The 18,200-nt window shown below is 42.9% G+C and overlaps 1 protein-coding gene across 3 annotated transcripts in view; it reads left to right on the top strand.

Moving 5' to 3' along the window:
* TGFBR2 (transforming growth factor beta receptor 2) overlaps positions 1-18,200 on the top strand; it is an 89,749-nt gene that overhangs the window by 19,494 nt on the left and 52,055 nt on the right. For all 3 annotated transcript variants that reach the window (XM_045088999.1, XM_045089000.1, XM_045089001.1), the window contains one exon: positions 15,624-15,792. In XM_045088999.1, the coding sequence (XP_044944934.1) occupies positions 15,624-15,792 (169 nt within the window). The remainder of the gene's footprint in view (positions 1-15,623; positions 15,793-18,200) is intronic.

The raw sequence follows: 18,200 nt of genomic DNA on the forward strand, positions 1-18,200 counted from the left end.
GAGCAGTAGGGATTATAAAACATTCAAACTTATCCTGGAAATATTGGATAAAAAAAGAAGCTAAGGAGGCAGGTAGAAGTCTCCAGGGAGAAAACTTGTCCTGGAGGAATGCTTTTAATTAGATTTAGCTTCCCCCAAAAGAGTCTAGCAAAGTGGCTTTCCCTGAGGACATCGGGATTTTCCCCTGTGAATAAATTCTCTCCCCCTTCGGCCATCCCTCTACTATATCCTTCTGCACACTCACCCTTACTTGACATGCCGTGACTTAAACCTTCCAGAAAACCTTGGAAAATAAGCCAGTATTTTTTTCTCAAATGTTAATTTCCTTGCTTTAGGCTTATGTAGGCTTTGACTAGAAACTCAATCTGTGTGCCTCTGTTCTGCTTTATGTTTCAGTCATTGAAATGGGGCTTAGTAAGAATTACTTGATACCTTAGGAGTCAGATGAACCTCCCCCCCCTTTTTTTTAACATTCTTTTATCTTAGGCGCAGGGATTTGCATTTTGAGAGGCTTTGCCAGCTGACTTGAGCCCCCACAGGTTTTAGCTTGTTGCAAACTGACTTTGGCCCATTTTTCTCACTTCTGGAAACTTCTGTTGCTGTCACTCATGGTTTATGAGTTTACTGGGGAACTCTAGTCCTAGTCCGTAATTGTCTTGTGTCCCTATCTCAACAGCAAATACTACAGATCTCCCATCATTTCCTACATAATACATCCCTTAAGACATCGGGATGGAACATTGATTACAAAGGCCATCCAAGCCAGTAGACAAGACTTTTCCCCCGTGGCACTTCTTTTCTGGCTCTGCCCTACTTCTCCTTCCATGTGCCTTGTAGCCACTGATGTCAGAGCTCCCTGGAAGCTGAGAAGCCCAGATTTTTCAGGATTTCTTCAGATCAGTGCTGTCCAATAGAACATTCTATTGTGATGAAAATGTTCTACATCTCTTCTGGTGACACATGGCTACTAAGCGTTTGAAAATGACTAGTGCTATTTGAAACCAAATATGTGATTTTATTTTACTTTAGATATTTATGTTTATGAATTAAGTTATTTAAATTTAGAAAGCAAGGTCCATGTGTACTCCTGGACACCATATTATACATTACACATATTACACAGTGCGGCACCAGACTGTTGGCTTCAGAAAGCATCTTTTTTTGAGTCCCCGAAGTCTTTTTTTTTTTTTTTAATGATTTTATTTATTTATTTATTTATTTGAGAGAGAGAGAGAATGAACAGGGAGGGGGCCGAGGGAGGGGGAAAAGCAGACTCCCCACTGAGCAGAGAGCCTGATGTGGAACTGGAGCCCAGGACCCTGGAATCATGACCTAAGGCAAAGGCAGATCCTTAGCTGACTGAATCACCCAGGTGCCCTGCCCCATGATCTACCTTTGTGAACCAGTCTTTCCCAGAAAAGAAGTTCTCTTGACTTCTGGACTGACTTCTTTATACTGCTAATTTTGATTAATGGAAACTTGAGCTTTTTATTTTTATACTGTTAGATGCTGCACAGATTGTTCACACTCTGCACAACTGGGTTCAACATGCTTATTTTTCCCCATTGTCCTATTTTCTCTGTGAGCATATCTTTATTCCTTGTCCAACAACTGTAAATTTGCATCATTATTATTATTATTATTATTATTTTACCAATAAGAGGAATTTGTCAGAAAAGTAGATGTTTTCTCCAGGAACCTAAGGAAGGGATATGAAACATGGCATCACAGCACAGAGGGATATGAAAAACTGAAAACAAGTGTTTTTTGTGTGTCAACTACCACATGCCAGTCAACATTGAAGATTCTAGAGTAAAGCAATGAACGAAACAAAGTCTCCTGTGCTCAAGCTAGCAAACAAGATTCTACTAATATTTTGGGGTTGTTAAGTGCAGGGTGAGGGGCAGAGACTGATGATGAGTAATTTTAGAAAGGGTTGTCATACTGCTATCTGAAGAAGACATCTGTCTGGAGTAAGAATGTTCCAATTGGAGGGAATAGCAAGTCCTAATGTCCTAAAACCAGAGTGTTTGGATTACCTCTTCATACCATCTCCATACCCCCATGGTCTCTCATCTTCTCTTCTCTCTCTCTCTCTCTCTTTTTTTTTTTTTACATTTATAGGTACATATTTCTAGATTAGACTCCTCAAGATAAGGAGTCAGTCCACACCCCCATTGGTGTTGGTAAAAAGGTTAGATTAAGATGGATGAGAGACCACACAGTGTAGTCCAAATGTGCTTTCTTGGTCACCACTAGGGGCCATGCAGCAATTTACATGTCTCAGCTCTCATTCCAGCACTGGGTAGTTTCCAGAACTAGGGAGGTTGAACGAGTCAGATTATTTGAGTGGGGGGGGCAAATCCAAGGGGCAGAAGTTTGCTGCCTATGAGAGTGTGTTTCAAAAGTCTTCTGAAGAACTCAAAGGTATTGTCATTTGACCTCCCAAAGACAATTCAAAACATTTCAGAGTTTGAGTTACTTACTGCAAGCTTAGCCCTAGTAATGAATGTTATTTTCGTATGCAAATATCACTGTTCCCAGTGGTGGAAGGAGCCCCCTGTATTCCAGTACCAGTGGCAAGAACAAGGCAGCTTACAGCTGTGGGTATGGCTCTCATTTTCTGTATCGAAATGACTACTGGAGTGTATCTTGACTCCTCCACAGCTTGCTGACAATGAAAGCAACATCCTTATGTAAATTCTGTCTTCTCACCAACTTCGGTGGGGTTGTTATGGCGTGAAGGGAGGTTGACTTTTTACTCAGTGTAGAAGAGCATCACACAAATCGCAGCTCCTCTACCTTACGAGTTCCCTCTCTGCTGTTTACCGCAAATAACATTAAGGTCATGACAGCGATGAGTAATGCCCAGGAAAGGCATAAATCTGCCTCACACTTTCTCATCCAACTGCACTGTGAGAAAACAAGCAGAGTTGCCCAGTTTAAGGGCAGATTCTCAGATTTCGTTTCAAATTTCCTACCCTTTGTTGTCCCTTCTTGAAGGCTTCACAATACTTAAAACACGTTTCTTTTTTATTTCACTTCCTCTGAAAAACACGAAGGGGAGGTTTCAAAGTATTTGGTGTTATCTTACAAACCAAAGTGAATCTGAACGTGCCTTTTAGTTCTCTTATGCCGACTAGGCAAGGGCAGTTTGGCTGCTACTCATTAGTTAAAAGTCTCCCCAGTTTTTTTTAGAAGTAGATCACAGTTTATTAATATAATGCTAAAACTATACCAGGAGTGGATTTTACTTTCATTTCCTTAAAACTGACTGTAATTTCTTTGCCTTAATTTTTACTTTAGGGAAAATCAGCCTTAAATAGATAGCATAGTAGAAAGAGCTTGATTTGGATTTTTTGGCTTTTAATTTAACATTTATTGAGCCCCTGTTTTGTGACACACTTTGGGCCAAGGCTGTCCACCTTGGAACAAGATAGATGACGGTCCCTGACCCCATGAAGCTTACGGCCCACTGTCAGCACACCTCAGCAAGTTACTTTAAATGCTTCCCTCTTCTATAAAATGGAAGCAATAATGCTAATCTTCATAGCCATTTGTCAGATGTAATCAAAGTATAAATCAAGTAATAGGATGTTTTTGTACAATCATATGTGTTATTATGACATATCATTTAAGCAGGACCCAGAAATGGATTCAGAGTAAACAGAGATTTTTCTAATGCTAGAGATTGTTTTTTTTAAACTGCTAGAGTGAATGTCTGTGCTCAAAACCAGAATTTCTTCCACATCCTCCATAAAATTAGAGGAGATGCCTACAAGAGCTGAATGGAAATTGATCCTTTGTCATCAGACATCCTTTTCCTTCCTTCCAACCTTGGGATGCACGAGTGTTCATTCTACAACATGGACTGACTGCAGTGATCAGGTTTAAGCCCGATTGTGAACAGGGGATGTGGACCCCCCACAATTGCAAAGAGTGGGTTTCTCAATGTGCAGAGATCACAAAACTTAAGCCACTCTGCTTGATTGTCCTGAAGCCATTTTTCTTATAAGCTAAAGAATAGCATCTTGTTCTGTTTAACCAGAACTGCCAGGTCAGGCTGGGGCACGTTTGAATGATTGAACTCTCTTGACTTTTGGGGGTTGAAATGTGAGTATTTTCCAAAATGAAAGGGATTTGAAGATCATCCTATTCAGCCCACCTCTTTGACTGGTCAAAGGTTGGCCACAGAGAGTGGCTGAGTAGCTTCCTGGAGGACCCAAAGCCTCTCACTGTGGGTCCAGACCCTTCTCTGCTGCAGGCTGCTTCTGACTCCCAGTGTGAGCTCTCCTCCAGTGGAAATTCTATAGCAATACCACATAATTAATTTTTACATCAGTAAATGGCTTCAAGGAGAAGAGATTAAGGAATATTGCTTTCCATATATCTGAATGGCACAGAACACTTCTTAACTAGATACTTAAAAATCTAGTCAAATTGTTGCTCATATTCTCCCATTTTCTCATCATCTGTGAATCAAACTGTACGGGTTTTATTTCCCTGAGAAAGAAGGCCACCCGTAACTTCATTTCAACATTTTAGAACTCCATGATCTTCGGGCGCCTCAGTGCCTCCCCATCTCTGCTTGTCAAACTCAATAATTTTACTAGCGTGTTGCCAAATAACACACAAAGCGCCTCAAAACCAAGGCAGATCAGCTCTCCCTGGTGAATATTGTGCAAGAGTCAGCAGAGGATTCGAGAATCGAACTCAATCCTCAAGTTACTAGCTATTTGCCAGACCTAATAAGCTGACGATGAACAATATTTTAAAACCAGAGGATCTGGCTCTGGTAGGGTGTTTAAAGATGCCCGCACTCTTGGGAACTTGACTGTAACAGTGGTTGATTCCATTAGATTTCTTTGAAAGCTTCGGATCTTGGTGGTAAGAAATAGTTACTATATTTTAGTTTGTCTGTTCACTCAAATTTCCTGAAATATTTTGTAGAAGTCATCAAACTGCTGCATTCTGTTGATGAGTAGGAATAGATTTACCAAACTCTTAATTATCTTGTCATGCCTTTCCTGTAATTTTCTTTTGAGAGAGAGTGTTGCACGTCGTGTTACTTTCCTAACCAGAGTGCTTGTGTGGCACTTTCTATTGTCTGGACGACTCCACATGTAGTTCAAGCCTGCTTTCTCTTCATCCTGACCCTAGAGAGTACCATTTCATAGATCAAGAAATGGGGTTCTGAGAAGTGTGGTGGTTTGCCTTGGGTCCCATGGCTCTGATTAATGGCAGAACCTGAAGTCTTTGACTTTAAAACCATTGTACTTCACCAAGCTGCCTCTATTATATATGTCTCCCCAAATGAGTGAAGTAATTGCAAAGAACCAAAGCTCTTTTCTAAGAAAAATATTGCTCCTCTGCCCCTACCTGCCCTCTACCCAACTCCTTCTGGCCGCACTCTGTCTTTGCCTTCTGCGAGAGGGAGCATAAAGTTCTGCCCGAGAACCTTTACAATGCTGATGGCTATCACTCTGCTAGGATCAGGAGGGCTGATGGTTTTCTTCTGACCCTTGGCTTTGTTTCTCATGAGCTGTTTCTCATTGACCTTCGATAGTTATTTTACCTCTTCGACCCTTAATTTCCCCATCTATAAAATGGCAATGACAAAATTACATGGTGATTGTGATGAGTAAATGAAATAACCATCACAACACTTGGTATTGGGCTAGGCATTTGGTCTGCATTCAATAAATGGTGTAGAAATACCTATTATGATTACTAGCATTGTGATGATGGTGATGATGATGTTCCCATGCAGAACTGACTTCTCAAGTAGAAAATTTTCCTTTTCCTTGAACTGAAATATGAGGGTCCATATTCATGAATCAAGTGTATATTGAAATATATCCATATTAGAGAGTTACACATGAATTTTTGCATTCCAGTTAAACTTCCAATACTGGGAGCCCCTCGGTGGCTCAGCTGGCTAAGCGTAGGATTCTGTTTTGCCTCGGGCCATGATCTCAGGGTCCTGGGATCGAGTCCAATATTGGATGATCTGCTCAATGGGGGGTCTGCTTCTCCCTCTTCCTTTGTGTCCCCCCCCCACCTCTCTTTCAAATAAATACAAAATAAAATCTTTAAGAAATTAAATAGACCTCCAAGAGTGGAAGAAATAATTGAATAAACATGCTAAAAAAAGTCATTAATGGTAAAAATTCAGATGGCTGCAGGGGCCAGAAGGAGTACCAGGGAGGACAAACACGGATCCTCGTGCCACTTCAAGGGCCCAGCCCCCCTTTCCAACTGCCTGTGGGCTCTCCTCAAGGGACCCTGTAGGCCCACTGCTGCCACATCTCTTTATTTTCTTAAATGGAGTTGTAAATACAGCTTTTCATGCAAAATATCCTCATTTTAACACTTGGGACAGAAGACCTCTGGGGACTGTACGTGGCTCATACAGTTCCTGCTCCAGTGTCTCCCAGACGGGTCTACTCCTGGGTTACCTGATGGTCAGAAACCAAGCATCTGAGGCCTCACCCCTCAAAAAAGTATTTCATCTGAGATATTCCCTGTCCTTTTCCATAGCGGGAATATGGGAATCATCTGCTTTGACCATTATTTTCTCATACTTGATATAACTGTAATTGAAACATCTCTCAGGCACCAGCCAGGCACCAGGACACTGCAGGACATTTTGAAGAGAAGGGGAGAAAACCTCTACAGAGAAGTTTCTAAATGAAAAGCCTGCTCTCACCGGAAATTGATATGCAGGCCAAATTCCTTACTTCGTTGAAGCAAATGGTTCATCTCAAGTGCCTGTTTTTCTGATTCTCTAAGAGTTTTTACCTTAAAAAAAAAAAAATCCCTTCCCAGATTTTCCATTAGTTTTGGAATTTGGCATTAGGCTGCCTCAGCACTTCGAGATAAAGTATTGTTTAAAAATCTAAAATGCATAACTTCATTAAAAAGCACATCTTCATGGAAGAAAAAGAGTAATGAAGCTGGAGCATTTGGGAGCTGCAATATCCTTTGAGACTTCCGAGGGGCTGGGAGGCCATGACAGGACCGGAAAACATGTTTCTTTTGTAAAATGGAAGCTTTTCAATAAAATCAGTGTTGTGAAACAAAAAAAAAACAACAACAACAAAAAAAAAAACATCTTCATGAAGAACCTTTCCATTTCCAAGGTTCTTTTAATAAAAATCATTTTTGTACTTTTTCTTTTTCTTTTCTTTTTTTTTTTTTTTTGGTTCCCTGCAAGAGCATAAGCATCTTGAGGAGAAAGGAGGATTATGTCTTATGCTATCCGCCTTTGCGATCACGGTTTAATAGAAGGCTGCTCATAGAGCAGATATGTAATACTGTTGGTTTATGTTGGCTAATTTTTCTGGTAACATTATTTGAGCTGAATTGGAATGCGATAGCACTCCATAAATCGTGTGTTCATTATCTTGCCTCTATCAGGCTATTTACCAATGCTGTTTTGACTGTCACCAAGGAGTTAGTTAATCATACTTACTTGCAATAATCTCTGGGTCCTTTTGCTTGTTGCTACAGTATACCATCCAAGTTGTACTGCCTCAGGGAGAATTGTTTTTTTCAGTTACTATTACTTTACATAAAGTACCAACTTTCAAGCACTTCCCAGCAGAAGAACAGTTAATATTTTGACATTACGTGAAATAGTGCCAAATTATACTCCTTCACTTGGTATGGTATCCCATTTACATTGATGTGGCTTGATGTTTTCGGCTGGTTTCGTCTTTTCCTCAGCCCCCACCCCTGCATGCTCCTGGGGTTGGCTCATCTCAGAGTCTCTACAGTTAGGACTTGCCAGATGAAACACTGTGAAAATCAGCTTTCTCAATGATCAACTAAAATTTACATGTATGGACGGTGGTGTTTGTTGCTGACTGCTCACCCCTGCCCAGCTCTCTGGGGGCTGTTTTTCTACTAGATCCCTATTAAAGATGAAGAGGAACAATTGAGAATGCTAACAGTTTTTCATCTCTTTGAATATGGCAAAAACGCTAGCATTCTGAAATACTGACTTTGCAATAACAGAGATATTTCCGTCTGCAAGAGTCATTTTAAATGTTTGGGTTTTGTCACCTGATATGTGACCTGATTCTGGGACATATATCCAAAAAAAAAGAAAGCAGATTCAGCAAGTGTTGGGAGAACTCAAGCTGCACTTCATCCTCAGCGATCCAAGAAATTCAAGGCTAAGCAAGAAAACAGAGTGTGCATATTGGGAGCTATTTGGAGCTCTAGGGGCTGGGGAGTGTTCAATTGAGAAGTTTGCTATTGAAACCCCAGCTCAGTTATTTTATGTTTGTCACTAGAAAATGCTAATTACTTTTCCATTCAGCTACAGCTTGTTTTATTCTATATGTGGCTTTAAAAAATTTAAAATCGTCTTTTAAAGACACAGTCAAGTTTTCAATTTAAAGTACCCTGTTGGATGAATCCCTTTGAAACATGCCTTAATCCCTTGATTTGCTTGTTGGGCGAATACAGATTTCTATGTTTGTTTATGCAGTTTCCTTAAAGCAATCCATAGTGAACAATTCAACTCATTTTAGCTAAAAGGGAAAAAGAAAAAAGAAAGAAAGAAACTGAAACCATCAAAGCTAAATTCCTCAGTAGAAGAAATCAAAGAGAAACATGCACAAACACACACACACACACACATGCAAGCACACACGCGGGCAGACACACACCCCCCCCTCCTCTCCATTTCGTTCAGAGTTACCTATGTTTCAGGGAAGTTTCATTAGGCTGGTTGACAACTGTCTAGATTCATTAGTTTATTTGCTAGCCCCTGACTTTTAAGTTTTTAAACCAGGCCTTGAGTTTATTCAGTTCATTTCTAGAGTAGACTATTTCTATTATAAGTGTAGGTGGACAAAGTCTGAGATTCTGTTCCTGGCCCTTGTGCTTCTGCTGGGACTTTTTCTCTGCCTTCTTAAGTCTCCTTGCCTTTTGTAAATCTCATCTGGGTCAAGCCAGGCATATGAATGGCATGCACACCAGAGCATTCATGGGCCCCTCAGCCTTCCCATCTGTAGAATTCAGGAAATATCTTTTCTATTAGGATTTGACTGGAATGATTTTTCTGCCATTTCAGAAGAGATTTTAGCATATGGACCAGGTCATCCTTGGGAGTTTTTTTTTTTTTTTTAAGTATTATTATTACAGAACATTTGCATGAAAATGTTCTGAAATAAAATGAAAGAATTGATGGGTTCAGACTGCTTGTCTCTATTTCTCTCCTTCCCAAACCCTGGTCTCCAGGTTAACTATGTGATGGTTTTAGACTGATCCTGGGGCCCAGAGACCATGTGGAACCATCACTTGAAGGAAAGCCTGCCTCCCCTGCTCCCAAGATGTTTATAATTAGAGAATGAGGGTTCAAGCACTTTTAAAGCTGAAAAAGAAGGTATTACTTTGTGTTAGAATCTCCAGGTATGCCGTAGAGAAGAAGAATATGCCGGAGATATCTTTGACTTAATCACGAGGTGTTTTTTGTTTGTTCATAGTAATTGGCCAAAGTACTTTATTCACTTGGAAATGTCTTTCTTTCATGAAGGAAGATGAAGGGACTCCTCTGAGGCTGCTTGACTTGCTGCTTTGTTCTGGAGGGGAGGACGTGTGTGACGGGCCCATACACTTGTCCCACCTGGTCTCGGGGGCCTTGGGGTGTTTGTTGCCAGCATCACAGACCATGGCGGCTGTCTGCCAGATGGTTGCCTCAGTGTCTGACTCTGAAATGCCAACTGCAATTAAAAACCTTCTTTCAGAGAACAAGTCTTTCAATTCTGGGCCCATATGGTGATCAGAGCCTCTGGGCCTGTGATCGTTTAAGAGGCCAGACTCAAGAGAAAAGCAGATGGAAAGAACTGTAAGATGAGACATGCCCATAAAAAAAAAAAAAAAAAAAACGGTGAGGAATAGTATTTAATTTTGCTGGATCCAGCATGAGCGGAGAAAGGGAAATAGTGGCCAGTCAAAGACTTGGGTTCACCCTTGCCTTCCCACTCAACACGTGAACCAGCAGCATGGGCAGAGCCCAGGACCGGTCTCGGCTCCTACCTGGAATGCTCAGCTCAGTTTAATGAGGACTTGGTCATGTTACAGGACCCAGTTCTTCCATCAAACATTAACCTGGGCGTTGCTGTGAAGGTGCTTTGCAAAAGTGATTAACTGCAATTGGCTCAGTGGAAGTAAAGGAGGTTATCCCCGGTAATGTGACTGGGCCTCTCCCAATCAGTTGGAAGGCCTTGGGAGCAGGAAAAGTTTCCCAGAGAAGGAGTTTCTGTCTCAACACTGCCGCATTCATTCGTGCCTGACTTTGCAGGCTGCTGGACTGCTCTATAAATTTCAGACTTGCCAGCCCCCTATTGCATGAGCCAATGCACTACCCCACACCTGTGAGTTAAACGTATTCCCAAAAGCTTTGTGTCCCTCTTAACATCTGGGAAGCACGGCTGAGAAGCATACTGAGTTCTGTTCACCAGTTGCCATGGATTATTCTTTGAGAGGCTGCACATAGCTGGATCAGTTTTTGTGGTCCTGCTCTGAAACATATAGCACTCCGCAAGACAGCCACAGGTGTGTGTAGAATAAATGGATTCTTCATTGCCCCCCAAAACACAGCACTAAACAACAGTAGGTAGATGCATGAATTCAAATGGGCATGAATGCCTTTCTGGCAAAGTATTTAAGATTATTTGTAGAGTCTTGAGATTTTTACCTACTAGATCAGTTAATAATTGACACCATTCTAAAGATACAGACTAGGAATGTATATCCAAAATTCCCTATATTTATCTGGAGTAAAGCTAAGCCTTACTAAGCTCTCATCATTGACCTTCAAAGACAACAGTACTTTTCCAGTAATAGACACAGCTAAGCATTTAATTAATTCATATTCTCAAGACCTGGAACTTGTGTCTCCAGGCAATGAGTTTAGAGGAAAATGTGCCCTAAAATGAGGAAGGCAGCATGACCTAGACTGAAGGGCTTGATATTACTCACGGGGTTATTTGAAGAGAAGTGAACTATGATGAACCATGTGATCCCATCATATGCTGAAAAGAAACTGTCCAGGCTCACTTCCTTTAGCGCATGACTTTCTAGGTGAGAGACATTCTTATTGGAACCTCTTTCTTGGGGGAACGTCATGAAGAGCTGATTTGCCTGTTATGGGTAGAAAATTCCCTGGAGATGGTCAGCGGGGCACAGAGGGCCTACAGACACTAAAATACACTACTTTAATATGAGAACAGATGAGCTGAAGACACAGGAGAGTCATTTAACCTGCATTGGAAGTTATTTTGAAGTTGGTTAGGGTCTACTCTGGGGTTAATGAGATGACTTTTGTTGTGCCGTTGAGGGTAATATCTTTGTCCCTGGCTATTCACATACATGCATTTATTCTTCATGACTTAGGCTTCGCGAACATTATTAAACAGATGGTGCTTGATGCCCGTGGTTGCAATGGTAACTTCTTTTCCCGCTGATTGGAGCACACAGATGCAATCATGCCTGTAGTGAGTAGCCATCGTTGCCCTTCCTGCTCCCAGGAGCCCTCCACCCCACTCTGTTGAGCGGGAACTACTTAGGGTGTTATCTGTGATCCCAGAGGACACCGGGCTAGTCCTTGGATTCTTCGGTGGGGGTTTGTGGGTCTTCAGGGTGTCTGTAAGTCAGCCCTCCGCAATGATGAGCAAAGCTTTGTATGTAGGTCTCTTGGTCCCTTCTCCCCAGCGTGACTCCATCAGTTTTTATCCAAATTGTGATCTTCAGCACAGCCTAAAGGTAGCTTTGCCCCTTACACTTCACCCTATCCCACCAACACATATTCATGAGGGAATCTTAAACCAGAGGCTGACTGTTACTGAAGGTGGGTAGCCTCCTGAGGTCAATTAGTTAAGGAGTGGCTGTCGGGGGAAGGGAGGGGGAAAATTATAGCGACTACGCCCTGGGTAAAGGCTTTCACATTTTTCGAAAAGAAGAAGGAGAAGAAGAAGCTGGTCAAGGTGAAAAGTCTGTTCACCATAGCAGTGGACACTTTAATGATAATAAAGAGACAAAGGAGGCTGCCTCACTGGGTACTTAGGACGTGATATGTGACGACTTACGTACTTTAACTGGCCCACAGTAGGTGCTTAGTGTGTATGAGTTCTCATTGTCCCCTCCCCCACAAACCTCTGCCCCCAAGTGTGGAGTGAAGTTCACTGTTGGCCTTTCTCCCAGAGTTCATTGCAAAGGTCTTCTCTTTCTGGACCTTGCTGTAGGCAGCCACCATAATACACCTGCAGGTCTTCAGGGGCCCCGTTCAGGCCCCGTTTGCAGACTGTGGTCTGAGTGATGCCCCTGGAGCTGTGCAGTTTGGTGGCCATTCTCCATTCCTTTTTTTTTTTCCTTTTTCCATGGCCTCCTTTGGTGTCTTCACTGTTGATCGTCTTTTGTAGGCATCAGATCTAAACCACTTATGCTTGTCAACATGTCTGTGGCCGCCTCTGTGGCTTCCAGCAGCAGACTCACTGGTGGCACTTCTCTCATTTCACTCCTGACTCCTCTCGCTTTTCTCACACTTCTTAGCTTGTGTTAGAAAAGCATTGGCCAGCCCAGCAGAGGACCCCTTTCCATCTGAGGTGTAAAAGAGTTCGTCACATAGCTTTCGGACCCTGTTTTTCACAAGGAATCTCCTTCCAGATTTATTGAAGGGCTGCTCCTTCATTGTCACAGAAAGTGTTTGCGGGGGTGGGGGAGCGGGGTAGGCGCTTGTTGTTTTCAGCCAGTCAGGTTGTTTTCAACTCATTCCAGATCAGGGTTCTCTGCCTTAGATGCATGTTAGAATATCTGGGAAGCTTCAAAAAATCTCGATGCTCAGGCCACCCTCCAAAATAATTAAATCAGTGTATCTGGAAGTGGAACTCAGGCCTCATTATTTTTTAAACCTCCCTAGGTGATTGCTTCTAACATGCCCTCAAAGTTGATAACTACTAAGACAGGCTAAAATCCTAAAATGTGAGAAGACTGCATTTCATTTCATGGAGGCTTGATTTTATACTTAAAAACAACAAAGCTTCCTAGCAAGCAAATACATGTTTGTGTGAAACATACTCTATTAAAAAAATTCACATAAACAAAACATGACCCAGATTTTTGTTGTTTTACCCATGTCTTATAGGGAAACCTAAGGGGTTAACTTAGTTGTTTCACAAATAGATTCAACTTTAACTATTGTTGAAAAAAATATATATATTCATTGTTGTGTTAGTCCCAAATTGAACACAAAGTTCAGAAAGCATTTTGGCCTGTATTTTTAGCTTAGCATAGAGCTCTTGGTCTGGGAGACAAATTTCAAAATAGTTTGCTGCCTAAAAATACACTTCCTGAAATGAACTTGAGGCCTGAGAGGGATGAATGGGTGTTTTTTTTTTTTTCTTCTATATTTAATGTTACCACAAGAAAGCAAATCTTAAATTTATATTTGTTTATATTTTTAGAGACCCAGGAAACAGGTGCTATGCCCAAGTGACAAGGAGGGTTTTGGGGCAAAATGTGGATGACAGAAATCAAAAATTCACGAGACAGGGAGAGACCGTGGGAGGGCGTTAGAGTTGTTTGGCTTTAGGCAGGAGCGCATTTGACACAGGGAGATGAGGAGGCTCTCCTCAGGCCTTTCCAAGGGAGATCCCTGGCAGAAGCATACCTCCCAGCTGCCTAATAGCCAGTGGTTGGTCCAGTGCTGTACCTGTCTAGGCACGTAATCTTTCTTAGACTAGCCTGTAAGTGTCTCTAAGTTCATGTCTGTTGACCAAATTCCTCGTAGCTTTGTCTTCCTTCACTTGATTCTCCAAACTCAACCCTTTAATTTCCACTTTTGCCAGTAGAAATGGATCTGTTGGAGGAAGAAGATGGGGAAGGTGGTGTTATCCCTTTTTTAATGGTCTCACAACATGTGGCATGTGTTTTGCTAAGAACGGTCCTGCCTGTAATATACTATAGATGACTGTGAATCAATATTGCATTTATAATCACCACCCTCCCCATCTGAGTGAAGAAGTTCTATATCCTTTCCCACGTGACATACAGAGCCAAGTGTGAACTTCTTAAATTCAGTCTCTATTCACCCACTCACTCAACAAATACTATCAGATACCTTCTATGGAGCAAGTCCTCTTCTTGACACAGGACACCCAGTATGTAAACAAGACAGACCAGAGCTCGTGGAGTGTACATTTTGGTGGATACGTTATAAACAAGTAAGTGAGTGAGGTCATTGTGCAGGAGATAAAAGAGAATCCTGGGCTAGTTACCCGTGGGCTGCTTTAGGATGAAGAGGCGACGTTAACAGGGGACCAGAAAGCTGAGGAAGGGGATTGTGAGGGAAAGGCTCTGACGAGGAAGGAACTTGGCTTCTTCCAGCGAAAGCCCATGTGTCCTAAAAGGTAATGAGTAAGGAGTATATGGGTTGTGGTGGGGAATGAAGTCAGAGAGGTGACAGAGAGCAGACTCCCAAGGTGGAAATCGGCTTTTCCTCACCTGCAGGACTCCAGTGCTCTGAGCCTCACCAGTGTTTGCGATTCTGTCTCAGAGACACTCAGTCGGTGTTCATCTGATTTCCTGCAAGGCAATGGGAGAAATTAGAACCAGTCTCTCTCTCTCTCTCTTTTTTTAAGATTTACTTATTTATTTATTTATTTATTTTTTAAAAGATTTTATTTATTATTTATTTGACAGAGAGAGATTACAAGTAAGCAGAGAGGCAGGCAGACAGAGAGAGGAGGAAGCAGGCTCCCTGCTGAGCAGAGAGCCCGATGCGGGACTCGATCCCAGGACCCTGAGATCATGACCTGAGCCGAAGGCAGCGGCTTACCCCACTGAGCCACCCAGGCGCCCAAGATTTATTTATTTATTTGAGAGAGAGAACCAGAGGGAGCGGAAGAAGCAGATTCCCCGCTGAGCAGACAGCCTGATGCAGAACTTGATCCCAGGACCCTGAGTGGAAGGCAGATGCCTAACTGACTGAGCCACCCAGGGGCCCCCAGCACCAGCCTCTTTCAAGCGAGGGTCTTAGAGCTCTTCCTATGCAGGTTGGAGAACACAGGCAATGCCCTGCCTCACCAACAGTGTCTCCTCTGAGTTGGCTAACACCCTTTCGCATTGCACAGCTCTACACCATTGTGACCTGTCTCTGCCCATCTTGGTCATGACTCTTGCCAGGACCCTTTATCCTCTGTGCTTCTCTCTATCTTGGGTTACCCTACCCTCATCTGTTTCTTCGTCTGTCTACCCACCTAAAGGATCGTTTCCTTAGGGTAGTATTCTCTATGCTCTTACCACTCAGCACTGTACAGTGGACCCGTCAGATCTATGGTTCTTGATTGAACAGTTGTGTTGGAGATAGAGCGCCTTATGGTAACCACTGACAAAGCAAGAAGTTACTCAAACCTCTCCCCACCCCAGCTACACCCCCCACCCCCCACCCCCGCCGTAATGGCTTTCATTACAAATTGCGTACGTGAAGGAAATTCTAATCTGATGTGGCATTATTTGGTTCATTTGAAATTGCATAACATCATCAGGAATTCATTGGCAGGCTGCCTAGCAGTGAGATACTCATTTAGTGTGTCTTTCTTTTCCCTCCCCAGTTAATAACGACATGATGGTCACGGACAACAATGGTGTCATCAAATTTCCGCAATTGTGTAAATTTTGCGATGTGAGATCTTCCACCTGTGACAACCAGAAATCCTGCATGAGCAATTGCAGCATTACCTCCATCTGTGAGAAGCCACATGAAGTCTGTCTCGCTGTCTGGTAAGGTGGCTTTTGAAAATCTCCCTTTTCCCCCTTTTGCAAGTGATACACGCCATGGTACATTAGAGTCAAGGCTGTCTCCATGCCCTCTCACATGTCCCTTTCCTTCAGGCCATCTCTCTTTCAATGACCACATGTAATTTGCAGAGATATTCTGTACATTCTCAGATTCATACACACCCATGTGAATCACTATATATGGGAGTGTGGCGGTATAAAAGATGACCTTCCATATTTACAATAAATCCGGGGCCTCTTCCTTTTATGAAGGAGAGACATTTGCCACTTGTCATTTTAATTGACACCTGCTTCGTACCCCAGAGTGACACCAGGAGCTTTGTTCTTCTGAGGCAATCTCAGTCTTGTTCTGTGGAAGGAGAGAAGATGAAAGGTGGGCTGTCGGAAAAGGAAAGCCTTTGTCCAAAAAAAAAAAAAAAAAAGGGGGAAAGCTTTTTGGAGAACCAGAAAGACAACCCATTCTTCACTCCAAAGCCCTGACCAGCTCACTCACAGCACCACGGGCTACATGCGACATCTTCTTGGATCAACACTGCGTATTTCTCTTAGATCACGTTCCCTCCATATTCTCTCTCTGTCCCTCCCTCTCTCTCTCTCTCTCTCTCTCCCTTTCATTCCCCTCACCATAACACACACACACATATGGTGCTCACAAATCCTTTGATTCTGTCATAGTTACAGATTGGAAGTCTGAACAGAGATGAAAGGAAAAACGAGATTAAAAGAGCTCCCATTATATAAAAAAAGTATAAATTCATTAATGAAATACAACATTTGCAGACTTATTCTGATGTTTTGGATTTACCAGCCCTTTTTTTTTTTTTTTTTTAAGTAACCTATGTGTCTCCTGGCCAGATGGCAACTGAGAATATAAATCCAAATATCCCACACCCCTTGTTGGGGGAATAAGTCTTTTAACCACATATAGTTAACCTTGATGATAGATCTGAAACCTTGCCAATTTCCACACACACTGTGGATGAACTCGTTTCTTAAGCACTAAAAGAATGCTAACAGCAAAGAACTGTCGTGACATCTCTCTGTCCCTGCGAGCTTCATTCAGGTCCAGTTCCAAGCACTGCTTTTGCAAAAGAGATTTTGACAAAGATCGTGTCCAGAGGCAAAGGGGCCCGTAGGAAGTGGAGATGTGAGGAATGGTCGATGGAGTCAGATACAGCCAGTCCAGTAAAGAGAAGACTTGGGGACTATGGAGAGATCCTGGAAGGGTTCTCAAGTGGAAAATATAATAAACTTATCCTGTGGAATTCCGAAGGGCAGAAAAAGGATCCATAATGTTTACCAGGGTACAGACTTCAGTATAAATTTAAACGTTTTCACCATCATGGTTTCCTAACAGCAAAACAGGCTTCCTCCTCTGAGGAGTCAAAGTTCAGGAGACGTTGGAGGATGAAGGCTAGTGCAGGAAAGACTGAGATGCCAGATTGGGTGACCTCCCTGCTTCCTTCTTTGCTCCTGTTCTCTGCTGATCATCTTTACGTGAATATGCACTCTGGCGTGAGAGCTTACTTCTGCTACCCCATACAGGCTCATCCAATAAAGGCGTGGGGTTTTTTGTTGTTTTTTTTTTTTGTTTGTTTGTTTGTTTTGACCCACCATACAAACCCCATTGATGGAATGTGAATCAAGTCTCTCTGGAATGAGGCGTTAAGTTATTCGCTGTCTCAGGAAATGTGAGCATGTAGGGGAGAGGAAAACACCCCCCGCCCCATCTCCTCTCCATTCCCACTGTAGAGTTAACACGGGGAATGTTTTCACCTGTCTCAGCAGAGACAAATACTCCCATGGTGTGGGATGTTAGTCAGAAGAAAGGGAAGCGAGAGGTGCCGTGGTGCACCTCGCTGATCCCCCTCAGCAATGAGGTGCTCTGCCCTCAGCTGCTGGCCCAAGTAGCTGCCGAGGGATCACTCCGAGTCCCTCCAGGGGAGTACCATCCCCTGGCCCCACTGCCTGGGGCTTTTTCCCTCTTTTGGCCCCTCCTCAAATTTGCTCCTCTCCATAGGCAGCCAGCATCCCATGACTGGTTGATACTGGCGTCCAAAATGCCAGCCACTTGGCCTCCTTCGTGACAGCTCTGACCCGCCATCTTCCGAGGCGTCAGTGAGTCGATGGCTATGATCTGCACTGGGGTTCCACCCCAACTGTGTGCGGTGCTGCTTCCCTTACAGGTGCCTCTCCGAAAACTCTCTGCACAGAAATCTCACAGCCTTAGGGTCTGTTTCCAGGGAACCCAAAGGAATAGCCAGGAGTAGAAGCTGAAAAAAGGCTCTCCCCTGAGAGTACACTGCAGTGCCTTTATGAGTCTTAGCATTCTTTTCATTCAATCACTGATGCGTGTGTCCGTTTCACTGATGGCAGCTGGGTACCCATCC

This window comes from Mustela putorius, unplaced genomic scaffold (genome assembly GCF_011764305.1).
Source record: "Mustela putorius furo isolate JIRA1106 unplaced genomic scaffold, ASM1176430v1.1 tig00003834_pilon_pilon_pilon, whole genome shotgun sequence".
NCBI classification, from domain to species: domain Eukaryota; kingdom Metazoa; phylum Chordata; class Mammalia; order Carnivora; family Mustelidae; genus Mustela; species Mustela putorius.